Genomic DNA, 26,140 nt, shown 5'->3' on the forward strand with positions numbered 1-26,140 from the left:
TGTTCTATACATTTCGGTGATTCATTTTTATTAAAATATGTTGCAATAAAAGTGTTAGAAGCAATAACCTTTTCATATCTTGAAATCGTCTTTCTTAAAATCCTATATGACGTCACAATTAATAACTCACTGAAAGAAGGGTTTGGTTTGAACTTAAGAAGGATTTTTAATGACAAAGCGGTAACGTTGGTTACGTCATTACCACACATAAGTTGATAATTATAAATTAAAATATGTATTATTAGGATTTTATTAACATATCACCAGTTTTATGTAATTCATCTTTATTTCATGGGGTAATTTGAGAGTTAAATATAAATATGTATTTATTTGTTGATTTGTTCTTCATAGTATGTTCTATAATATTTCAATTAACTTATTTTGTTTCAGGCTATTTTAAATAAATCTGGAAATCAACGCCTAAAGATTAACCAGATGTGATCCACCACTATTTAGATTATCTTTATCATAATTGAAGGTTTGATTTCCAAAAACATAAAAATTAATTTGGGTACTTTAAGAACACTATTGTAAAAAGCGTTAGCTTTTAAACGTGTGTTATTGGTGCCATTACCGAAAATATTTTACAATTTTATAATTTTTCGTACTTTTCTAGTAACACCATTATGAGTAGAGTGAAATCAAACAGAAAAACTGAACTTCAGTGGCTCTAGAATCGTATCGGTTTGTGAAACTCATTAGTACCTATATTTGATTGTAGCTAAAATGACTAAAAATGATCTTTGAAAAAACTCGTTTGTGTAAATAATTTTTACTTTTCGAAAATGTTCATTTGTGCTTTTATTCATTTGATTTCACTTATAATTTGTAATTTTAATAACATCTAATTTGTACATACATTGTCTACGTGAACGGAAAGCGATTTTATTACAATGTAATTGTGCTGCAATTGTACCGATGTTTTTGAAAATACCCAAATTTTATTCACACACAAAATGTTCATACAATGTGTTCATATATTTACAACTACAACAGCTTGTTTTTATTGAGGGAACTTCTACATGTGACTCACATTTCGACTTATTCTGACTTAGTGAATCGCTCACCTTATATAATAATAACAACCACTATGACTATATTATATAAAACATGTAAAATTTTAGTTAACAGTTCATAACCGTTTATTCTTAGTCTTAAAGGTTTGTGATTTACAAGAGAAATTAATTAGTCGTTAAAATTTTAATGTAGTGGTTATGTCAAAATTTTTGCGATACTTTATTTAGATAGGTTATAAAATAGATACTTGGTTAAAATATTAGTTGCTCAAAATATCTGGCCAATACTTATTAACCCTTTCCAGGCACCACGCTGGTTTTGAAACATTTTGCTGCACTGACATTTTGCGTTAGATAGAAGAATGAGATATTTCTGTGAGTGAAAATGAGCACCATTGGGGTTTTGACAAATACATTCTGTGTTTTTCGTACTTGAATTAACCGAACAAATGCTTTTTGTTATTCGAATGCAATGATTTCTACACTTTGACGCAAATAATTAATAATTTAAACAATAAACTGTGTTGCAGGTAAACAACAATCGAAAATGCTCTAAAACTGCTATTTGTTACAGTAACATTTTGTCGTTGATACAAATAATGATAGCCAGGTTTTTAACGGGTAGCTCTGTTCTTAATAAATAACAAAATAAAATCGGTTTCTTTCGTACCATCAACAAAAAAAAATACAGTTAATGTCAAAAAATCAAATGAAAATACGATGCGATAGTATACACACACTAAGGAGAAGGAATAATCCGGGTTAGAGGTGGACGGATCGAACAACACTCGATTCGGAAGAAGCGGGAAGTGACTAATCAACACTTAGTCACGGAACGGTTCGGTCTCAGATCAACATTCTAGCAGAAGCGGTTGGCCTTCGATACTCTAGGACCAGTGGAGTTGTTCCCAGATCAATACTCTGATAGAACTCGCAGTGTTGGCCTTTGGTCAATACCCAAAGCCCCGGTGGAGTTCCTACCAGCTCAGTGCTCTGGCGAAACTCGATTCTCTTTTGCGGCGGCGTTTGTTTTATACCGTCGCTGCTGTCCCATCTCCAGTGCTCATCGGTGGAAAGCGGTGGGAGTGCTTATGTATGGAGCGGTGGCAAGTTGACGGCGACCGCTGGGGATAACATCGTTACACGTTATATTATAAAACACATACAATCACAATATCCTAATTAACATTCTTAGTACTGTATCTATCTGTCTCACCTCATTGTGTGTGAAGTGTATCTATTGTCTTTTTCCTCTTTTGTATGCCCATGGTCAACAGAAAACTTCCAAATGTGCAAGCAATTTGTTAATGTAGTAGTAAAAAAATTCAGAGATCGAAAAAGTCTACAACATCGAAAATATACTTATATACAATTAACCAAATAAGCTCATAAAAGATATAAAGTAGAATGTCCCTAATCCGGCGCTATAAAAAACCAGAGGGTGTCGGATTGTTTGGATTACTGGATTGTATGTAAAAATTCATAAGCAATACATAAAGCATTTGTGTTCATGTTCTACATTTTTTTTATAGCTGCAACATATATCGCATTTAACTAGTTACATACATAGTTTGAAATAATCCTTAATTGAGAGGGTGGTTTTAGTCGTTAGGCAGGATAACAGGAAGGCATCCGTTTGCAGGACCTTCTTCTAGGTGGAAATGGGCTCGGATGTACTCCTCTACCCTGAATCCACACACGCCAGCCATCTGTAGGGATGGGTTAACCTGGAACGGTTTTTAGAAATTTCCACCCACAAAAAAAGCAGACTGGCGACTGTTTTTGGAAACTCTGGGATTTTTAGCTTTACCAATCACTAACAAATCCAATTTGTGTGTTCCAGTAGTACTTGAACACGGCATAACTGTAGAAACGTTGTACGGAAATATCTGACGAAATTTTATGTGAAACGATTATATTTGCCGTTTGTTGAAAAGGGTTAAAATAACTGATCTATTTTGAAAATGATTCTTGTAGTCCAAAATGCAGTGAAATCTAGTCATTTTTTATATTTCTTTATGGACGAATAATAATTTTTGAAATTTGATATTTTTTAGTGGATTGATATTCAGTAACTTTGACCATAGTTTCTGTTGAAATATTTTATTTTGTAATAAAGAAAATATATCAAAAATGATCATTAAATATGTACTCTTCAAAATAGTTTCTTAGGAATGTACGTACTATTATATCAATTTTTTCTAATAAGTTTATGTAATTTTTATATTTTGACAAATTGTTTAAAATTATATACATTTTTTGATTTTAATTAGTTATATTACAGTATCGCTCTATATACTTAAATTTAGATTCCTTTTTATTAAAATGTACAATTTGATTCCGTTATACAGTGGGTAATCAAATTATGTCACTCCATAAAATGTTACTTTTTGTTTAATAATGGTATTTAATTGAGCTATAAAACATATTTTTTTGCTTAATGCTATTCTACTGTGATTTAGAACCTTATAAAGTTTACAAATATTAAACAAGAATCGAGTAGTTACATGAAAACACTTAAAATTATGCCTTAAACCCAACACTTGGTAGTGTCACACCCTTTGTAGAAATGGAATGTAGAATTTTGTTGAATTGTAACAGTTTTGGCTTGTGACATGCATAAACGTGAAAGTCTTATTTGGTAATCATTCCTGGACCTGGGAAGTATTTTTGTTTGCAGTACTCTCATGTACTGGTCCTGCCGCTTTGTTCCTTCGACAATCTAGAGCCTACCAGTTCCTTGACTGCTGGTGGTAGACCACACCATGATGCTCAGGGCGTGCTTTGCCGTCCTTACAATACAATCCGCGCTCTATCCATGAGGATCTGCGCAGTAGATTCGTCCGAAAAACAAACCTAGATATTATTATTTTGGAATCATGGACAAATTGATCAACTGTAAACTACATAAAAGAAAAACAATATTAAGTAATGTTATTTACCTGATTCCAATCATCAATGGTCCTACCTTTATGATTTTTAGCTCATTCAAACCTTTTTTCTTCATGGCTGGTGTGAGTAGCGGCTGTTTTCTGTTTGCCAAGACAATATCTCGATTTTTTCTTGCATCTCGTGTGGTTGTAATTTTTTTTCACATTTTTGTTTCAAATGTAAATTTTCGTCAAGTTTTTCTGTATACGACGCACAGTTGCCCTTGAAACTTTAGAAATTGATGCTATTTTTCTCTTGGAGTGATTAGTATTCAATAATCAAAGTTTTGGTGGAATGTCTTTGACTTTTCCCATGATGTTCTGGTACCAGTGGTGTAAGTAACATGGAATGTAGTGCTAAATTCACAAAAAATAATAAAATAAAGAATATAAAATCTTATGCACAATAGTTGCAAGCTAGGCTGGAAATCACTGACAAACAATGGCATCTGAGTCACGTATTGTCATGCCCGCTGTGTTTCCACTGTTGCCAGACTATTTATTGTACTTTCTTAAAGTGTTACAAAGATAATCAAATAAAAACAAATGCATTAATATATTATGCAGCTCAATTATATACCCTTTTCCTAAAAAAAAAATTATTTTACCAGGTGGCTCTGATAATTTGATCACCTCACTGTATTTACTTCTGCCACTTTAGAATATACCATGACATATCAGGTGAAGCTTGTCTTTGCAAGCGAGCGATCAAATCTCGAGATGTGAGACTTTTCTGCCGTTCCCTGTTAGTTAGAATTTGTATTTTTAGTTAGTAGTCAGCTGTTATTTTTGTTTTTCGGTTCTTTTTCTTTTTGTGTACTCAGTGAATCAAAATCATTATTATACCTTCTCACGTATTTTGAAGATTATTTGAGTTGTTTTAATGACGTTATTTTTGTTTTTGAGTAATTTATGTTTATGACTACATTGTTATTTTATTGTAATTGATTTGTTATTTAGCTCATTATTACAAAGGACGCTCCTAAACCAGGAGAGACCTTTTTATCGTTTAGTTTGCTTTATTGATTGATTTCTTTGCCCTTAATAGTAGCAAACTTTAATCCACCAAGAATTGAGAAAGTTTGCAAAAAGTTGGTTTTAAAAAATAATTTAAATGATCTTCAAGGCCATTTAAAAATCTGAACGTGTGCATATAAAGTATAGTATAATTGAATGGGAAGAAAACTGTACATTATTAGACAATTCAGGTAATTTATAAAATCAAATATTGTAACTGCATTATGTAAAATACCCACTCTGCCACCGCACGAGCAGTTTTAAAATTATTGTAACATATAGATATATAAAATAGCTAGTTGTATTGGAAAATGTGTACACTAAAATGCTAGTTACCTTTTTTTCGACAAAATTATGTACCATCTCAAGATTTTCCTTTATACAGCCAGCAATAAATATCTGATTTCCTAACACAGAGTATTGTGTAGCAGGAAATTTTGTTTAAACATAAGGTTGCCAGGTATAAGGATGTGTTGTGAATGTTAAAAATTTTAGCTTTTTATATTAATTGTACTGGGCTTTCCGATAGAAAGTATTTTGCTCAATAAATCAATATTTGTCATTGGCGATCATAAAGACTAAACGGAAATGATAAATTATCATCCACGTTTGGACAATGTCATTAGTGCACCATTTATGATTATTACCTAATATTTGCTATACTTCTTTATGATTGCATCGCAGATGATAGTTAGCATCAGTAATCCAGATACTCAACGTCTCCACGGACGAAAGTTCTCGTTATCGTTAGTAGTTATCACCTCTGGATATGTTGAGTACGTGAATTATTATGCATAACGCGCATAATGTGGATATAGCGAAATGATAAGCCAAACTTATAAAAGCGTTCCAACCATTTTCACATGCGTTAAATAATATTAATTATTCTGTGTCATTAAAAATTTATTTTTACCTTATAATAAAAATATTGTATAAATTAAATTCTAGTATTGACTTCTACATATAAGAATAATAGTTACAATGCTTCATTTCATTTAAAGTATCTCTCTACTTACAAAAGTACTTTCATTCTTATAAAAATATTCCTAGTTTTTTCATTACCCACTGTTTTTACAAAATTTTCAGCACTAAAGGAACGTAAATAGCTTTTTCTTTGTTTTAAATTTCATGTTTCTTTTTTTTTTGTTTTAAGATACTCTATTATGTTTTATTATTAGTTTTAGTCCCCGTGGTCCAGTTGCAGACCAAAGGGGCTTTATAGTTATCTGTTAAAAAACTATTTTTAATTTTGTGTGTTAGCATAAAATTATTTATATAATCATAAAATAATTTTTTGCCCGATCAATACAGAAATGGCCGGTGGATTCAAACTAAGACTTTATAATACAAAAGTGGCTGTTTACACAAAAATTATTAAAAGTTATCTTTATTTTCACTTTTTATACTTCACTTTTTATACTGTTAAAACTTTAATTGTAGTTTTTTTATTTTTATCACCGATAACCATTCTGTTTTTTCCACAAATCTTTATATTAACTATATTTTAGATTGATTGTTATATTATGTTAAATAATTTTTTGTTACCAACACTTTGGGCTATTAAAGTCGATACGTAATACGGGGGCATGGAACTGTCGAACCTTTCCAAAAAAAGTCTAAAAACGCTTTAAATAAATATGTTTTGGCAACTTTAAATTAATTTTTTTACTGGCGTTGGTTGTTTATATAGCCTTATTAGGCATTTACCCAAATTTTCATTCAGACTACATTTAAAATATATATTAAATATCCACTGAAATGTAATATACATGTTTTTAGGAAAATACTTGTTGGTAAATGCTGCCAAAATTTAACAAACTTAAAGAAAACGGTGAAATAGAATAGAAAGATTTTTACGTGGGTTTAAGACGTTTATTTGGAAAGGCTCGTAATCTCCGCGTGAGACTTTAGTTGTCTAATAGTAAGGTTAAGATACTGAATTAATTGGTCTAGCGGTTTTTCGCTGGGATATTTTGAGTTTTATGGGCAAGAAATTAAAGAAAAAAATGTGATAATGGGTGTAACTTTAGTGTTTTGCTTATTCCTTTGCATTTAAGTATATATAAGTTAGTTTGTAAAGTTCGTTGTGGAAGAATAGTACGCAATTTGTCTTCCAGTAACACAAAAAAATAATAAAATTCTAAAAAACCAAAAAAAGTTTCATTATTAAATATTTTTACAGAACAGTTCTACAGAACTCGATCAGTTGTTGGACAACAAGTTACTTATTAAGCATTGGTTACTAAATAAAAATCAGTTCTGTTCCTATGCCAAATTATATTTTTTCTAGAAGGATAGCGAAAATATGTGTTTCTTTAGATTTCATATCTTTATGTAAATAATAAGATGTAAGACAACAACTGTGTTTCTGTACCCCTTCTCCTATCCCTATTCAATTTTCCACAAAACCAGTTGATTTCTATACAATCCTATGGACAAATGAAGGAGTGTAGGCTTTCGCAGCCGGTGTTATATAATGGTACATTGTTTTCGGGATTTATAGACCGTGATCTGAAATTACTTCGTCCTGACGCTTCGTCTGCAACTGCAGCTGATATTATCAAAGACGATCTGCGGTATTTCTGACCTTCAGAATCCGTCAGTTGGTTCGAATCGCTATTGTAATTTTCAGTGATACCGAGAAGACCTATTCCGTAGTATTTTCAGCATCTCGGGTTCGTCACTTCTTCTTCAGGTGCTATCTCCGCTATGGAGGTTGGCAATCATCATAGCTATTTTAATTTTTGAGGCAGTAGCTCTAAATAGTTGTTTTGAGCTGCATCCAAACCATTCTCTCAGGTTCTTAAGCCGTGAAATTAGTCTTCTTCCTATGCTTCTTCTGCCATCTATCTTTGCTTGCATTATGAGTCGCTGTAGCTTTCTTTCTTTAATTGTAAGTTCAACTTCCTTCCTTTACCTATTCTTCTCAGTACTTCATTGTTCGTAACTCTATCTACCCAGGAAACCCTCATAATTCTTCTATAGGTCCACATTTCAAAGGTAAGTCGTCTCGTTGTGTCTAGATTTAACGTCCATGATTCCATTCCATAGTATAGTACACTGTATACGTAACATTTTGTTAGGCGTACTTTAAGAGCTAATGTTAAATCTTTGCCACATAGGACCTTTTTCATTTTCATAAAATTAGAACGTGCTTTTTCGATTCTAACTTTGATATCTGCAGTGTAGTCATTATTTTCTGTCATAAGTGTTCCTAGGTAAGTGTACTTTTTTACTCTTTCGATCTGCTATCAACTACACTCTACTATCAAGATTTCGTTAGTATCATGGTTGTTTTTACAAATTTTCATAAACATCGTCTTTTTGATATTGAGCGAAAGTCCGTACTGCCTACTACACTTTACTATTTTACTATGAGTCTTTCCAGGTCTTGTAAACTATCGGCTATTATTACTGTATCATCTGCATATCTGATGTTGTTAACTAAGACTCCATTTACTCTTATGCCGACTGTTTCATCTTCCAGAGTTTCTCGAATTACCTCTTCAGAATAAACGTTAAATTATAGAGGTGATAGTATGCAGCCTTGCCTGGCTCCTCTCTTTATTTCCATTTCTTCAGATGTCTCTTTTTCAATTCGTACTATTGCTCGCTGATTGTAATAAAGGTTTGTTATTAGCCTTAAATCTCTTTCATCTAGGTTTTTATTTTTTAGAATTTTTATGAGTCTGTCATGTTTTATTTTAGCAAACGCTTTGTTGTAGTCTATAAAACAGACGTAAAGAGGACGGTTAATATCCAAACATCTCTGCGTCAGCACGTTGAAGGAGAATAGTGCCTCTCTGGTACCCATACCATTGCGGAACCCATATTGTGTGTCACTAATATCCAGCTCCAGTTTAGTGTGAATTCTGGCGTGGATAATTTACAACAGAATTTTCAAGGTATGTGACATTAAGCTTTTGGTTCGATAGTCACTGCACTCTTTGGCAAACACACAAATGCTGATGTCAACATTTCTCTAGGGATGATTTCCGTAGTATAGATAGCGTTGAACAGTTCTACTATTATGTCCAGGTTTTCTCGTTGACCAACTTTAATAGCTCGCTTGGTAATTCATCTGGACCAGCAGATTTATTGGTTTTCATTGAATTTAATGCCTGACTAATCTCTGATTTTGTTATCTCTGGGCCTACATCTCCCGTTTGGCTATCTACAGATGTACTAGCTTCTCTCTGGTCATGAAATAATTTCTCGATGTACTCTTTCCATCGTCGTAGTTTTTGTTCTGTCTCCAATGTGTCAGACACTCGACTGGTACAAATTCAAACTAGGAAAGTGCAACGAATGTCTCCTAAATCTTTCCAATTCAGTGGTTAGCGTACAGAGATGCCTGGCCATGAACGAAAACGATTTAATAATATGGTTTTCTGTCCTTCTGGGCTATACGAAATGTGCAAAAGATTAAATCTTTTAGCAAAAGCTGCTATCGATTTGTTGAATTGAATAGCCAAATATATGGCCTAGGAGGACAAATTTGTTAACTTTCAGTGCTCTCTAATTGATATCAATAGAGTGTTATGACGTTATTTCAGTATCCCTGCTTCGTCAAACACTCGGCCTGATATATAAAGATTTCCACAGTTAGTACAATTAAACCTAGAGCTAAGATTAGTACTATTACTGGAATTAATATTAAACTCAACAGTCTTCTGGGTTGAACCGCGTCGATTATCATTGCGCCGGGCTTTTGACATCCTCTTTGATGTCTTCTTGAAGGCTTCCGAGGTCTCAGTCTCCCGAGCCTCCAGGCACTAGTACACTGATCACTAACCAATGCATTACTGCCACTGAGAACAGGACCGTCACATACTGCAGTGTAAATTTTGGTTATTATTGGGGTAAGTACCAATTGGCGTATGCCTTAATGTATTACTGGGTTTAAATTGAATACTTTTAAGAAAACATGATGTACATCATGAAAAAAATACGTGATAATAATTTTACTGAACCATTTGCAATGTGTATTAAATATGTTTTAATACAAAAACCATTTATACTATTACTATTATATGTTTTATTAGGAATATCCCAAAAAAATAAGAATGGGAATATAGGCGAATTTTGACAGTATTTTGTAAAAACAATTAAATATTTAGGTTTAATATTTGATCAAGATCTAACCTGGATAGACCACATCAAATATATTTCCGTAACATGTCAAAAAAGACTAAATCTCGTGAAATGTCTTTCTAGTAGGAACTGGGGAGCGGACGGTAGAACTTAACTTACATTAGGTTTGTTCCAACCATAGTCGGAAACAAGTTGCAGACGTCAGAATTCTGCGCAATAACATAAAAGCGTTCCAACCGAGATTACAAACAGTCCTCAAGCAAATAGTTTGCTGTTCCAACCAAACTAAAAACGTGTTTGCTGTCAGTCAAAATAGTTTGTGGATTCAGAAATATAAAAATCTGATTCGCTCCAAGATCCGTTATAAATGTCATGCTTACTCGTCTACTTCAATAACTCTAAAAATTTTAGACACCATTCAAAATAACACTCTTATAATAATATGCTGATTTAAAACAACTCCTATCATAAGTCTTCAGGCCGAACTTTGTGAACTACCATTAGATTTAATAAAAGTCAGGAATTAATACTCTCATATGCACCGAAGCAGTACTCTTTACAATGTCTCATGTCACCAAACCATTCGCTTCTCGAATATTCAGCACGCAAAAACCCTTTTATGAAAGATGCAGACGAATCATAAATTAATTACTTAAACCTTAAAGTCCCCGAAATCTATCCTAACAAGATGCCAACTCCCCCTCCTTGGCTAATCTTATATAAATTTGAATATTTGTCAAAAAAATAAGAAAAAAAAACCAATCATCATTTAATTAATTCTAAATACCCAACCTTAATTTCTCAATTTTCGTTCTTCAAACAGTTATTCAGGGATGCATCTAAGACGGAACATTGTGTAGCATGCCTTTATGACAAAGGATGAAATAAAGATATAAACTAGCGGAGACTAATACTATCTTAAACAGGAGAACTCTTTGAAATAAAGCCATATATGTCACGTTACAAAAAAAGTCCTGAAGTTGAAGTGTCAGTTGTGTGTCAAGGTTTTTAAAGCATTCGTCGATAGATATATAATAACATATCAAACCAGTGCCGTTACACGCTAACTCTATTTTACTTTATCTTTGAACATCTCGCGTTTTACAGCTGGAAACCGTAATTTACGATCATTTTCTCTCAGTCAACCTTATATCATTAGATTAAGAATAAAATTAGCTTTAATTTGATATAAAAACCATGCATACTAATTTTTATTTAAAAAATAAATGAACGAAATAAATTTTCTGCTCAAAAAGTAATTACTATTAATTGAATTAAAAATATTTGCGGCCAGTTTTTGACTGGCAACCTATAATGTATTCTCCTAATTTTAAATGTATGTACTACTGTATGTACTTGTAAAAATGTGAGTTTGATTAACTACGACTACGTTATGAACGTAGTAATCTTGTACTATATGCTATAGAAGCCAACCTGAAAGAAGGAAACTGCAATCGGTCGGTAAAGCGGCAAAGACTGATATTTCTCGTCGCAGTGTTGCCGATCTTTCAAAATATTTGTAGGTTGTAACCAAAACTGTATTATAAATTTTATCAGAATCAGAAGTGGCACAAAATTATTACAATAAATACTACTGGTGTATTTTGCCTATTTATATAATTTTTTAGTAAATAACTACTGCCTGAAATTAATTTGTTGACAAAGTTTAATGACTGCCGAGCTGTCAGAACAGGGCAATGACGTATGCTTGTCAACGATGCAAAAGGAATATACAGAAATTTTGTTGATATGTTAGCAGGTGGCACTAGTAGCAACAAGAATTTATAGAATTATTTTATAACATATAAAATGTTTAAAATATAGTTACTACGTTATCGTTATCATACAATCATCATCAACAGCTATTCCATCTATCGTAGCATGTAGCCTCCCCTAGTAGTGTCCATTCATTTCTTTTTGTTGTTTTTTGCATATCATGTTAAGATTATTATACTAATATTTTTATACTTCTTTATATTTTCATAAAAATTTGAAGTTATGGTGGGTGTACAAAGTATAGTGACTACCGACTGGCGCTTCAGACCAAAAGTAAATAGAACCATCTCCTCGCATTTCTGTTATCCTAATACTAAATTGGGCAGACAGTCAGTCCTTCAATAATATGGGTAATGAGCAACATGGCACAGAAGAGCGAATATTGGGAATAATGACAATCGACTTAGTAAGGGAGGCTGTACCTTGCACCGTAATCGGTTGAATACGCTGAGAATGATGGTGATATCGTCAAAGCCTTGGTTTATCAAAGCTTTTATTACTGCCTTGGATATATAGAATCGGAAGCCTTCTCGAAATCTATGAAGGTTAATGCTAGCGGTGTATTCTCTAGCTTGCTCTCTTAGTTGTGCAGCATCTAATGCATTTGTTAATCTGTTGTTGATGATCTTTGTGAATAGCTTGTATATGATTGGTAGTAAGTTTGTACCTTTCTTATGAATGAGAATTATGTTTGCTCTATTCCAGTGGTCTGGTATACATCTTGATGTTAGGCAGTTCGTAAATATGAGAGGTAAGATTTTTCAGGTTTTTTTGCCAGCGTATTTAAGCCGTTCTACTTTTATGCCATTTATTCCAGCTGCTTTACCGCTTTTCATTTATGTAATTTTGCCGATTCTGCTTCTTCCGGGACGGGAAGGACTTCTGGTACATCTTCTTGGTTACTGATTGCCTCTTCCAGTGTTTCAGAGCCTTTCATTTCTGTCTGTACTTCTGGTGTTTTCGTTTGTTAGAGCAATGATTTCCTTCTTCCCAATGATCAATGCATTTCTTGTTTTCTTATAGTTTTTTCTGTTTTACATTGCATTTTTTATCAGTCTTTCATTGTATTTTCTTATGTCTTCTTTAATATTGTTCCTTATCGTCTTCCAAAGTTCTGTGTATTGCATTCTCCGTATGTTGCTACTTATTTTTATTTCCCTTCTTTGTTTTAGCATTATTTTGGTTTTATTAGACAGTTTTATGTTCATTTTGTTGTTGCGGGTCTCATTTCAGCAATTGTGTAGTGATCTGAGTTTTCTTTTGGAATTGTTAATATTTATACCGGTTACTATTAGTTTTGCGATTAATTTTATTCTTTCTAGTCTTAGATCTAGAACAATTTTTGCTCTTATTAGTCTATGGTCGCTTCCTATTTGAAATTTATTTATTATAACTGACATCTTTTATTATAGCAATCTTGTTGGTTAGAATAAAGTCAATTTCGTTCTTATTGGTTCTATTTAGTGCTCCCCAAGTGCATTTTCAGTTATTTTTTTCTTAAAGAATGTATTTGCAATAGGCATGTTTTTATAACGTGCAAACTGAACCAGTCTTTCTCCCCTTTCATTTCTCTCACCGACTCACTCCATACTTTCCCATGACTTGTTCGTTGCCATTTCTCTTTCCCACTTTGACATTAAAGTCACCACTTAAATACTTACTTTTATTGTTATTTAAGGCTTGAGTTATGTACTGTAGAGTTCCTCTATTTCTTCGTCAGTGTGAGTTATCGTTGGGGCGTATATTTGTACAATTTGTATATCTCTTTGATACAATATTGTGATATTGATATAATATATATATATATATATATATATATATATATATATATATATATATATATATATATATATATATATATATATATATATATACATATAAAGTGATGGTTTTCTTCGATGTCTACTATCCAGTTTGCAATATGTGTAATAAAAGAACAAATTGTGTCAAAATATTTACTTAAACAATAATATAAATAATATGGAACCAAATACAATTCTTAAACTATTGGTATCGAATTTTTACAAAGTAAATGGCGAAAATACAGAATTGGTGGGTCTTGAGATATCACGCACAATGAAACTTGTTGGTATAACCAAAATAACAAATCGGAAACTTCTAAATTGTGCAAATGTTTCATTTGCAATTCTTTAAACAGTTTTCCATCATTAAACGAGATGGCATGGTAGGTAGTAATGACAAATAATATATAAAATTGAAATATTTTATAAGTAGATCTGGTAAGGATTACCAGATTATTAAACATATACGTCATATATTTATGGTGATGACATAAACATATCACCAGTAAGATCGTGAATGTTACATAAGGGCGACCATATAATTTTTCTTATTTTTTTCTGGCACATACACTACCACTATTTTTTTTTCTCTCGTTCAACGTAAATCTTGCCGTTGTTGATCATCTCCCTTTTAAACTACAGCCTCACACCCATCTAGGGTATTATCCTATACATACATTATGTTGTTCAACTTATGATATCGCTAGATATATTATCTATGGAATTATTTCAAGATTATTTTTATTTGTTTTAATTCATTATAACTACCTCTATAAGTATCAATTTGTTGGTTTCATTCTCGTAAAATAATGGAAACCGTAGATTTCCGTTGACCAATGGTTGCCGAGTAAGTTCATCTAAATCATGTGGAAAGAAAACTATCTATCTACTCACGATCCTTTAAGTTAATTAAGTTTTAATTCTACTCCATCATCAGGTTCATGGAACTCTAAAGGCTTACATTATTCGCCATGTGCAAGTTGCAGTATAAACGAGTATAAACTTATATATAATACAATAATTATTGTAATTTATATCAATATTTAACTACGAAAAATGTTAATGGATTTTTAATTGTAAAAATGGGTAAATATATTTTTTACATTTAGATTTCATCATTTGAACATTAAAGGTTATTAAAATGTAAACATTTCGGAAAAGCGACACCTAGTGTCATAGATCAGCTAAGTTTTGAGTAAACTGCAAATAAAATGACTTTTAATACAATAATTATTGTAATTTATATTAGAAATCTACTTTTCTCTTTGCATTAATTTTTGCTTATACTTTGGAAACGAATAGAACTTGAATTGACTATTTCTTGTTGTATTTTTACAATTTATAATATGACATTTGCGAAATCCCATTTTGTTCAATGGTAGTACTTGTGAAATGTGCAAATAAAAATGCAAGGTTTCGCCGCTCCATGCGCACGATCGTTTCTCGTATCCCCTCCAAGTACTTTCACACAGCGAATAAGGTACACATCCACATATAATTCTTGTAGCTAGTTTAGCCATCATAAATAAGATAAGGATTTTGCCAGCACATACAAAAATACTCGAAAAATTTTTTTTTTATGAGTAGTGGTGTACTTTAATTATTTTAATTGTAATCTGTGTGTACAGTTTTAAAATTTTGTTTTAAAAGTAGATAACTGGTTGATGATGGTGGCTAAGCTAACTACAACAACTATAGGTTGTTTAGGATGCCACAACCTATAGTAGAACTGAAAGGATTGCGAGTAGAGATTTTTCTTTCCACATCATATCGAAAATGTTTTTTGAAGTGAAAACTTCTTAAGCGACGTTGTGCACTTTTTGGACGAGGAAAAACCATACGCAAATTGGTCGCAAAGTCGCACAGCTCGAGAACGGCTTGACGGATCGTCACGTATGAGGTCTCGTTGGAAAGGGGAGAGGGTAACTAGACAGCGGCGGAAAAAACAAACATGGCGGCATTGAAAAAAGGATATTACATCATATTTCCGTTGTTATTGGTCCGATTTGAGCGTATGATGCGTTAAATGAAAGGGGAGGGATAGCGATTTTATTTAGATAGAAAAAAAACAACAAAGCGACTACCAAAAGGGCACTACACAGCATCTTCGTTATTAATGAACTTAGGAGTTACATACGAGATATCATAGGGCACTATGGATGAATATAAATTTACTAAAAGACAAATTTTTATTTATTGATGACCCGAAGAAGGCCTGTGGCTGAGTACAAAATAAACAACTGATCGAATCCTAACATGCGACGTAGCAAACGAAAGGAGAGGATATAACGAATATATTAAGATAGAAAAAGCCAACAAGGCGACTACCAAAAGGACACTACACAGCAACTTCGTTATTCATGAACATATAGTTACATATGCGATATCAGATGGCACTATGAATGATAATAGATTGACTATAAGACAAATTTTGATTTATTGACTTAAATAAGGCCTCTGGCTGAGTACAAAACAAACAGCTGGTCGAATCCTCACATACGACATAGCAAATGAAAGGAGAGAATATAAGGAATATATTAAGATGGAAAAAATAAACAAGGCGACTACCAAAAGGGCACTACACAGCATCTTCGTTATTAATGAACGTATTATTACATACGAGATATCATACGCACTATGAATGAAAATAAATTTACTATAAGACAAATTTTGATTTATTGACTTAAAGAACGCCTCTGGCTAAGTACAAAATAAACAACTGACAGAACCCTAACATGCGACATAACCAATGAAAGGGGAGGATATAACGAATATATTAAGATAGAAAAAAACAAATCAAATTAATATTCATAATTTCAACGCAATTTACGAAGTTTTCACTTCTTTCGGCACTCCCCGAATGCGATACATTCTTTTTTATATATAACACATATAAGTTTGCACAAAGATATTTTCATTACTGTCTTAATTTACTTTTTGGTTACGTACTTGTATTTAAAAAATCACTAAATGGTGATTATCTCTTCATTAGAATGGTAATGGGTTTGAACCTGCCTGATAATCTAATAATATTTATCGAGTATATTCCAAGGATCAGGTAAATAGACTATGTAATTTACAAAAGTGAAACGGTTTAGGTAGGCACTTTGGAGATGAGAAGATATTCTATTAATGATTAAGCTTGCCCAAAATTTTATAACTTTCTTGTATTTTTAATGAGCAAAGAAACAAGTTTACAACAATACTATAAAAATAATTGAAACATTAATAAATTATCCGTTCATTACTTTGTGCATGTCTCCACACTCACCCACAAATATATTAATTAAAATTAGTTCACTATTATACATGGTTCATCTTTAAATAAATAAATGTGGTATACATATATTCAATATAAACATTTTTACACTGATTGCTTAAATGGTAACGAAATGCTAGCTACTAGGACACTGATCAGTCTCGGTATTACTATCACTACTATTTGAGTCTTTACAGCACCGGCACTGCTGTTTCTGTTTATCCGAATCTTGTCTTTTCCGCCTGTCACACTTAAACGATCGGTGACACTTATTGTTGCACTTACTGGACCTATATACAGGGGCAACTAATTCTACTTTTATATTAGCGGTGGCAGTGACTTTTGTAGTAAAAGGACCACTTGAACTTGATTCAGGACTGCTGTACTCAACAGTAACTTGTGGTTCCACTACAATGCTCTGGTTACAACTTTCCTCAGTTATGGTGGTGAGACTTGGTTCTCTTGTAGTCTTATTTGAACTGCTGCGTTTGGAGGGCTTCGAAAATGATGAATTTCTTGTAGGAAGAGGAGAAGGGATAGAGGGTGGAGGAGTGGAGATACGATCTGTATGCTCTAGAGGTTGTAATTCAGCTCTTGGACCGAGTAAAGCAAGAAACAGAGGAAAGAATATGAACGAATTGGCCAAAGATCCACAAACTGAGAGTAATATCAACATAAATATGTGGTAATGGATAAATTCAAACTGAGAAGTTGCTAATACTGATGCACATATCAAAAGTCCAATATCCCCTTTTAGGATTGGCTCTGCGTTTACTTCTAAGGATAGTCTTACTCTACGCTCTCTGCTACCGATAGCACTGAGGTACCCCGTTAAAATCAAAAATATATTTCTACTTATTATTATAAAGTGAAGAGCTCCCAGAGTACCACTAAGAGCATTAACATTCATCAGACAAAGCAACAATAGACAGACCAAGGTACTGAATAGAGCACACCAAAGTTTTATCCACTGGACAAGAACAAATGCTACTATTGCAGCAGAAATAATAGTTAACGCAAATTGAGCAGCTAGTAGTCGATCAATAAGAAGGAACTGGTTATAATAAGCAAATATAAGACCTATAGGATAATTTTTTAAGCCTCTATTATTAAATTGCTCGGATATATCCTTGATTTGTTTGAGAGCACTGATAACATTTGAAGTACTTCTCAAATTTTTGAGGTAAAACGGCATTTGGGTATATACAAGTGGTTGTGATTTAGGAATTTTTAAATCATATTCAGCTTTGGAACTATAGTACTGAAATGGTTTAGGCGTCAAGTTAGCCTGTGAGCTTGAATAGGAAATTTGATCATTACTATTCCATACTGATAAATAATTGTAAAATGCTTTAGGATCTATAATATTATTACGAACCAGTCTTTTCTTAAATATTTGACTCTTGTCTACCGGATATTGTACAACTCCAGTCTGTGAGAGTAGTTTGAAGGCTAATACTGCTTTTTCGGTGGCATTAGGGAACCACTTCTCGCTATTTAAACAACTATTGTTTCTATTGTAGTCGAATTCTTGTTGCAAATCAACCAGAAAGTCTCTAAAATTTGCCAGCCAGAAGTCGTTCATATTGAGACCACCATTTGAATCTTTTAAAACATAAGGAACTTGAGTCAAAGAGGAATGATATTCATACAAAATCGGTTGATTCAACGGATATTCCAGTTCTGTGGTAACCAAATAAAAATTGTAAAACCCGAAATAAGTATTCTGTGCCTCCAAGTATTTATACTCCTGAGTCACTTTTGGCAAAAATGTAGACAGTCTTACATCAAATTCTAATTTTAATCCATTAAATACACAAAAAACTATTAACACCGCGTATGTAACACTCATTAAGACTTTCATGAATGATCTGAACAACACTGTAGTCAAGTATCTTGTTACACACCAAGATATCAGTCCTTTTTTGTGTTGACATACTTGTTCTGCAGTCAACAAGTTACTCCCATGTTCCTGAAACAACAGAAATACGAGTAATTAATTTTTAAGAAATAATTATTTAAGAAATATTTAAAAATTAAAGACTATATAAGAATACAATTTGAATTAGGTATACACAAAAGATCACAATATGTGACAAATAACATGTTTAACATTTTCCGATGAGAGAAATACTGTTTTTTGGCTTTGTTGTTGGAAATGTGTTCCATATAATTGTATCATTTTTACACAGTATAAGAGATAATTAAATTTAAGCTATATATACACAAAATGGTAATAAATAATCACACTTCTTCGCCATTCGGTCCTAACCATTGACAACTGTTGCCACTTTGTTGTATAAATGTTCCTAGTATCCTCAACCAATCAATCCCTCCATCTAAGTTTTGGCATACCTCAACGACCATTTCACCCGGAATATGACATAAAGACTAGTCTGGGAAGGCTGTTTTGTTATGCTAGATGCTAATCCGAGTTTTTTTGTATTTGTTACCACCAGATATTTGCATGTGTTATATATTTCATAGCTATACCTTGTTTAAATTAAAAACTCATACAAACTAGGAGAGAAAACTTGCCTGATGGAATTAGTAGAACATGAAGAGAAGGTACAGGTTATGAAAAATAAATTAAAACTAAGAAATGTCAAAGAAGGAAAAATATACATCAATGACGATAGTACGAATAAAGAGAGAGAAATTCAGAAAACAATTAGAAAACTTGAAGGAGAAGAAAAAGAGAAAGTAAATGATAAGAATTGGTGTAAATAAAATATGGATTAATAAGGTCGGATGGAAATGGGACAATAAAGAGAACAAAATAGTCAAAATGGGGACAAAAAACTAGTAAACCATTGTTCCGGAAATACTATGACGAACCAGGCAATGACAATGGACATTGAGCAATAATTGTAGATATATAATAAGTAACAAAAACCACAGATAGATAAATAAATAATGACCAAGACTGTGAGCAACGAGCGACAAGAAAAGAAAATCTCCTAAAATTGCAGCCAGCAATGAGCGACAACATAAACAGTAAATATTTAAAACCCACATGCAAAAAGAAAGAGTTCAATGACACAGAGTAGTTCCCGATCCCAAAAGATGGACATTAGCAACATGGAATGTCAGAGGTCTTAGCGGCAAAGAAGTTGAACTTGCCCAAAATTTTTAGAAAAATCACATAGATGTACTAGGTATAACTCCAGGAGACCAAAAAGAAGGGAAAAAGTACACAGTTTCTAGAGAATGGGCACTTTCTGATCACCAGTGGAGTATCAAAAAGCGAAAAGGCAAAAGAAGGTGTAGGCTGCCTAATAAACAGTAACCTAATAAAGACCAATTAAAGATTGAGAATGCATTAGGATTCTAAAGATAAAACTGGTATAACTGCTGAACACAAATTAGTCAATACTTTCGTTATGTATGGAATAAATGTATGTAATAAATGATAACAAAAAAGCAGCTAGCAAAGATTTATAAGACAGGATAATTCCTCAGAGATTATAGACAGTTTAGAAGGCAACACTATAGTATTAGGGGACCTAAATGGTTGAGTGGGTGTAAGACAAACATACCCCAGGTGTATTAGGACCATATGGAGAAGAAATAAAACACGACAATGGGGAACATATTATTGATCTATGCAGAGAAAATACTTTATTACTAATGAATACATTTTTTCAACACAAAGATGCACACAAATACACGTTCTAGCTATACTCTTCCTAATAATGAAAATCCTAATATAGCAATTAATAGTCGCATTATATTTCAAGAACTTAATTCAGCACTTTCAAGTCTTAAAGATTCTTGTCCTGGACCCCATGATATCCCAACAATATTCCTAAAACATCTTCCCGAATCAGCCAAATATCATTTACTTGATAATTGAATGGATGAATGCATTTATACAACAACTAACATGGTGTGAACATATAAAGCAATTAAAATTAACTTGCCATTCCAGAATAAATATTTTAAAAACATTATCAAACAGGAAATGGGGTTCCGACCAAAATACAATATATTTTAGTACTATTTTGTAGAAATCTCCTTTTTGTAACCATGTAATAGACCTATACTACTTGTAAAATAGTACAGATCCATCGCTAATAACCATAAGGTGGATGCGACTTTGTCTTTAATTAAAAAAACTTTATTGAAATTTGCGCCATCCAAGGTAAATGGCGCCTGTGTGACTTTCCCAAACTTTATAGAAATTAAAATAAAAAAATATAAACAAAAACATCTTTAGAAAAGAATGAAAACTTACCACATCGGGATTGTTGTTATTGTTGACCATTTTGACTTTGGTGTCTGATTTGAAGCAAGGAACATCGGATTTCTTGCATCTCTGTTGCAGAGCCAAAAATGCAGGAAAAATGAGGAGAAGAGCGGTTCCATGGAACACGATCATAATCGCGCACTGTAAACAAAACACTCTCAAGGCGGGTATGGGTAAAATTGCAGCAGCTACAAAAGCGCCAGAGTTTATAAGGGCTGCGGATATAATATTAGGTCCTGTCCGTTTTAGCACTTCCGCGGGTAACAGTTTTCGAGTATGAGTCGATAAAATAAGGAACATTTCACGCATAGCCAGTCCTACTGTTATAAAGGGTAACACTTGAGTACTTAAAAGGTTCATAGGAAGCCCTATCAGGCTGCAAACGCCAAGTGCAGCTGCTGTAGAGCTTGCTAAGACTAGAACACCTGTAAAAAAAAATAAAGTCAAAATAATTCATTATCTATTTTTAGGTTATTCTTACCTATGGAGGCAATTGGTGAGTGAGCTACCCAACCATATATACAAGCCACTGCCAAAACAATCCCCAACTTAAGCAAATCGGTGCGAGAATATTCCTTCAATAATTTGTTAACATTTGCTGTTGAGAAAGTGAAGAAAATGTATGAAGAAGCGGGATTATTCTTCGTCAACCGATCAATTTCGTCCGCAAACTTTTTTTGCCATGCATTTAAAACTGTAGTAGCTTTTTCTTTACTCCAACTTATGTGATGTACCTTATAATTATCTGACCAAAACTCATACAGCTCGTGGTCTCCCATTAGTTGAACGACAGTTTGTAAAGCTTTGGCTTTCTTTATGTGACCAGTTTTATTTTTCTGAATCCCTCCTACTATGAGATCCTCTGGCCAATGCATGTATTTCGCCGCAAAACCATAGCAGCCACTGGTAAGCTCAGCTCCAATATCTGGTGGGTGAGTGTGGTTCTTATTAGGGGCAGTATCAGGGCATTCGGGATCTTTGGGGTTAAGGCAAGGTTTTTCCTGGTATCCCGTGGTGATTCCAGCACGCTTCAAATAATCTTCTAAAGAGTGGTAATCGAATTGGGACTCTTTTAACTTTATTTGCGAAATTAGCTCGCTAGGATTTAGGTTGGTCCATTTTACTTGGTTACCTATTCCATACCTATAACAAAAAAAAAATTTTTAATTTAAAAATAAAAACGTGAAAATTATAATCAAATTTGATAGTTTGAACATTATGAGCTGCCCACAAAACTTGCTTTAGTTCAACTAAAGAAATTAATAAATCGTTGCCTATAGTTGGAAAGTGAAACGGAAGATTTTTATAATAGTCTCCCAGATGCATAGACAGGATACAGAGAAATGAAAAAATAGTGATTTTTGAAGATTTGAACGCAAGAATGGGAAATAACAATTGGCAGAGATTCAGAAATTTTAAATAAGCAACCAATAAATTCCTGGAAAGTACATAAAATAAAAAAATAGTTAACGAATGAAAATATTTCATTTTCTCAAGTTCTTTTCAAGCCACAATTACTACAGATAGCAAAAACGAAGGAAAACCAAAAATGTGTGTAGTAGACGATATTCTAGATCGTTTAAGACTGCCCTGCTGACATTGTGAATTCAATCCCATTGAACATATTTGAGGAATATGCAAAACTTACTACGATAACTATACTGGACATAACGGTTACAGTGACGCAGCAGTTTTGGAAACATGACAAGAAGCATTGAATACTGCTACCACTGCAATTTGGGAAAAAAGTGTGCCGAAATATGAAAAGTTAGAAGAATGTTGGATGCATGAAAATCGCATCGAAGCAATTAACCCAGTCATCATTTAAAATCCAAATGAAGATACCGACGACAGTAATTATGAGTATGGATCTAATTCTTGATTACACTGACAAGTCAAAGCTTTCATCCCGTATCCAAAATAGTCGTAAATTCGTGAAATGTACTATAGACATTTATTTTAGTAAAGAATCCTTTTTAAAAAATATTTTTTTTATTACTGTGTGTTTGCTTTCAGTTTACTGAAGATTTAAACAATTTCCGCTTTATCGTCTAACCAATTAAGTGCTTCCTTACAATGTACATATTTACAAAGAAAGAGCAACATCTAATGAGAAAACGAGGGAACTACTTGGGTGGCCTTAAAATCAAAACAACTTGAACGACAGCGATGTGATAATCAATCATGAAGAAATTTACCTATTTTTGGCTAGAGCTCGAGCATGCAACCAATAAAGCTGACACATGCAAACAGTATTGTCTGTATCGAAGCAGTTATGCTAATTTTTATGTATTTTCCTGTTGTAAATATATACAATTATTCATATAGCACAATACAGATACTTTAAACTTACAATCGACATTCAGTCGTCATTTCACAGGGTCGGCTTTAAACGAAACTACCAAATAAAACTACATGTTTGTATAAAATGTAAATATTTACATAAATTCACTCTTTTCCAGTTTAAAAATATTTAGAAAAGACGCGGAGGGTCAATTATTTTTCTTTTGTCGTCTTATAAGTCTTTTTATTACAGAACACTGTATATATTTTGTTTACAACTTCAGATTGCAGCGCTCGGGTTGCTACTTGTATAGAATATGTAACAAGATTTATGCCACAAATTCTTGCTAGTTTGAATTCTCATTGTATACCAATCAAGTTAGTACAATGTATGTTAGTGTAGTATCAGATATTACAAAAAGACTCTCACCTCGGGATTCATGAATATTTTAGTGGAAATATGTTTAAATAAACAATCAAAACGCCAAACTCATTATTTTGCTCATAACTTAAAAACTTGTCTATTTAGAGGTTTGCCGTTAACAGACAACTTTTTCAGAAAAAAAGATACACAAAATGAGATATGCTAAATTAAAATCGGATGATAAACAAAAAAGTTATTGCAAAATGGACAACAAAATGGCTGTTTTTGAATATTGTTAATCACTTTTTTATTATTTATTAAAATTTGTTTAAATGTACGTGAACTTAAAGGTCTTATCGTGTTTGACTTGTATGCAAAAGATGGGCCAAATCGGTTGAATAGTTTTTGCGAAATTTAATTTGTTTATAAGATTTTTGAAAAATGAGCTAATTTCTAAGGCCGGTCCAGAAAATTGGACTGAATGTATCTCAATAATCCGGGGCTCAATAATGTATCTCAATAATGATAAGACGTAATATATTAATAACTTATGGAAAAAAAGTTAAAAAAAATTACATTTATATACACAAAATGGTTTAATAATAAATAGTACTTTTTAAGCTCATAAACATTTATAATAGCTCCGTAGAATTTAATTCAAATTAAAATCGCAAGAAATATTCGGAAAACAAAATTTTAGAAAAAAAAAGGGAACCTACGACCTTTAGAAGCCAAGATAGCCCTTTTTTAAATAACTGTTACGTTAATTAACAATATTAACGGCTGAAATTAATCAAACTTAAACCATTTTTGACCATCATTTTCTCTTGGCAACATCCACTTTTGTTATAAGAGGACTATTTCAATATATAATACAGGGTTGCGAAAAAGTCTGGCAACAAGGCTTTATCTTTGAAACGAATTTATGAAGTTTTGGGATACTAAATGGCATTATATTCTGCATGTTTTACAAGATAATTTAAGTTTGTATAACGTCATTGTTTCCAGTATCGCTGCCATCTTGAATTTTTTTAAATGGCAAAGTAGGTTGAGTGATACGTCACAGAAAAGCTCATTTCATCCACATTCAAAAATGATAGTAACTTGACGCAATAATAATTACCCAAATAATTAAAGAAACTTTTTAAAAATATTAAATATGTAATTTTATACAACACATAACACTAGTATACAATTGAACTAAATTACAATGTTTTCTTTACAGTAGGTACATGCTCAAAATGTTGTCTATTTGTTTGTTGACAATGTTACAATCTATCGTGAATGCTGTGAATAAAACTGTTAATCATTTCTACAGTAATTAACTTAATATGGGAAACCTCGAAAAAATTGAGTCCATTAATTCGGCTGTCGCAGTATTAATAATGATGACATAATTTTCACCCCTCCCCCCGAAAATCTCGGAAAATCAACATATATTTTTTTTCATTTTATATCAATGATGTAATAATAATTATATTTTATAAATTAAATTTCAGGGGATTTTCCGAGATTTCCGGGTTGGTGAAAAAAATTATATCATCATTATTAATACTGCGACAGACTATTCCAGCCAAATTAAAAAAAGTAAGTTTTTACGGTGAATTTCAAATGGACTAAATTTTTCCGAGGTTTCCCATATTTCCCGACCAGTGAAAACTATGTAGTTATTCCCAGACGAGCCAGATTTTCGAGTTATTCCCAGATTAAAAAAAAGAGGCTTCTAGCTGCAATGGAAGCCGAGATAACGTAAATTTTTCCTACGTGTTTCAATTTAAAGTTCCGATCTCGAAAAAAAAAAAAACGGAGCTGAAACAGTTATCCCCTCCACTTTCCTATGTCGATCTTTCGAAAGTGCCTTAGTTCCGAAGGGCTATAAGTTTCGAAAAATTGGATGAATTTTATAGCTATAAGTTTCAATATAAAGTTTAGGTATGAGGTATGATTTTTTAAAAATAGTCCCTAACTTCGTTCCTATTGGTCATAGAAGCTTTTTTTTTAAATGTGTTTTTTCATCAGCTATCCAATGGTTTTACGTACAAGTCTGTAGCTTGAAAAATATAGAAGTTATTACAATTGTTTATAAGTAAAAACCATACCCCTTTTTCAAACGTTTATTTTGTAAATAATTTCGATGAAAATGCAATATGCATTTAACTTATATGATAGTTTAAGTCTTAAAGAATCCTATGAAATTTGCTAACTGTGTATATTATTACTAGAGCATTATTACTAGAGCAAGTTCAATAGTTTAAATATTTAGCCTCAGGGATAAATAAATTAAATAACTTTTAAACTATTTGACCAATCGGTGGAAAATTTTGCACAAATTTAAAAGACGGTAATTCCT

The 26,140-nt window shown here is 32.5% G+C and overlaps 2 protein-coding genes across 3 annotated transcripts in view; one reads left to right on the forward strand and one right to left on the reverse strand.

Annotated features, from left to right (window-relative positions):
- The window catches only part of larp (La related protein), an 83,265-nt gene extending 75,942 nt beyond the window's left edge, over positions 1-7,323 (forward strand). For both annotated transcript variants that reach the window (XM_072545687.1, XM_072545686.1), the window contains one exon: positions 391-7,323. The gene's annotated coding sequence lies outside the window, so the exon portion shown is untranslated. The remainder of the gene's footprint in view (positions 1-390) is intronic.
- A 6,458-nt stretch (positions 7,324-13,781) lies between these two features.
- Positions 13,782-26,140, reverse strand: part of ptc (protein patched) — a 63,044-nt gene continuing 50,685 nt past the window's right edge. Inside the window, exons 4-6 of the mRNA XM_072545709.1 lie at positions 21,625-22,286; positions 21,132-21,568; positions 13,782-18,866 (exon numbers count right to left, since the gene is read on the reverse strand). Of these exons, the coding sequence (XP_072401810.1) occupies positions 17,031-18,866; positions 21,132-21,568; positions 21,625-22,286 (2,935 nt within the window). The 3' untranslated portion in view covers positions 13,782-17,030. The remainder of the gene's footprint in view (positions 18,867-21,131; positions 21,569-21,624; positions 22,287-26,140) is intronic.

The sequence above is a fragment of the Diabrotica undecimpunctata genome, chromosome 10 (assembly GCF_040954645.1).
Source record: "Diabrotica undecimpunctata isolate CICGRU chromosome 10, icDiaUnde3, whole genome shotgun sequence".
NCBI classification, from domain to species: Eukaryota; Metazoa; Arthropoda; class Insecta; order Coleoptera; family Chrysomelidae; genus Diabrotica; species Diabrotica undecimpunctata.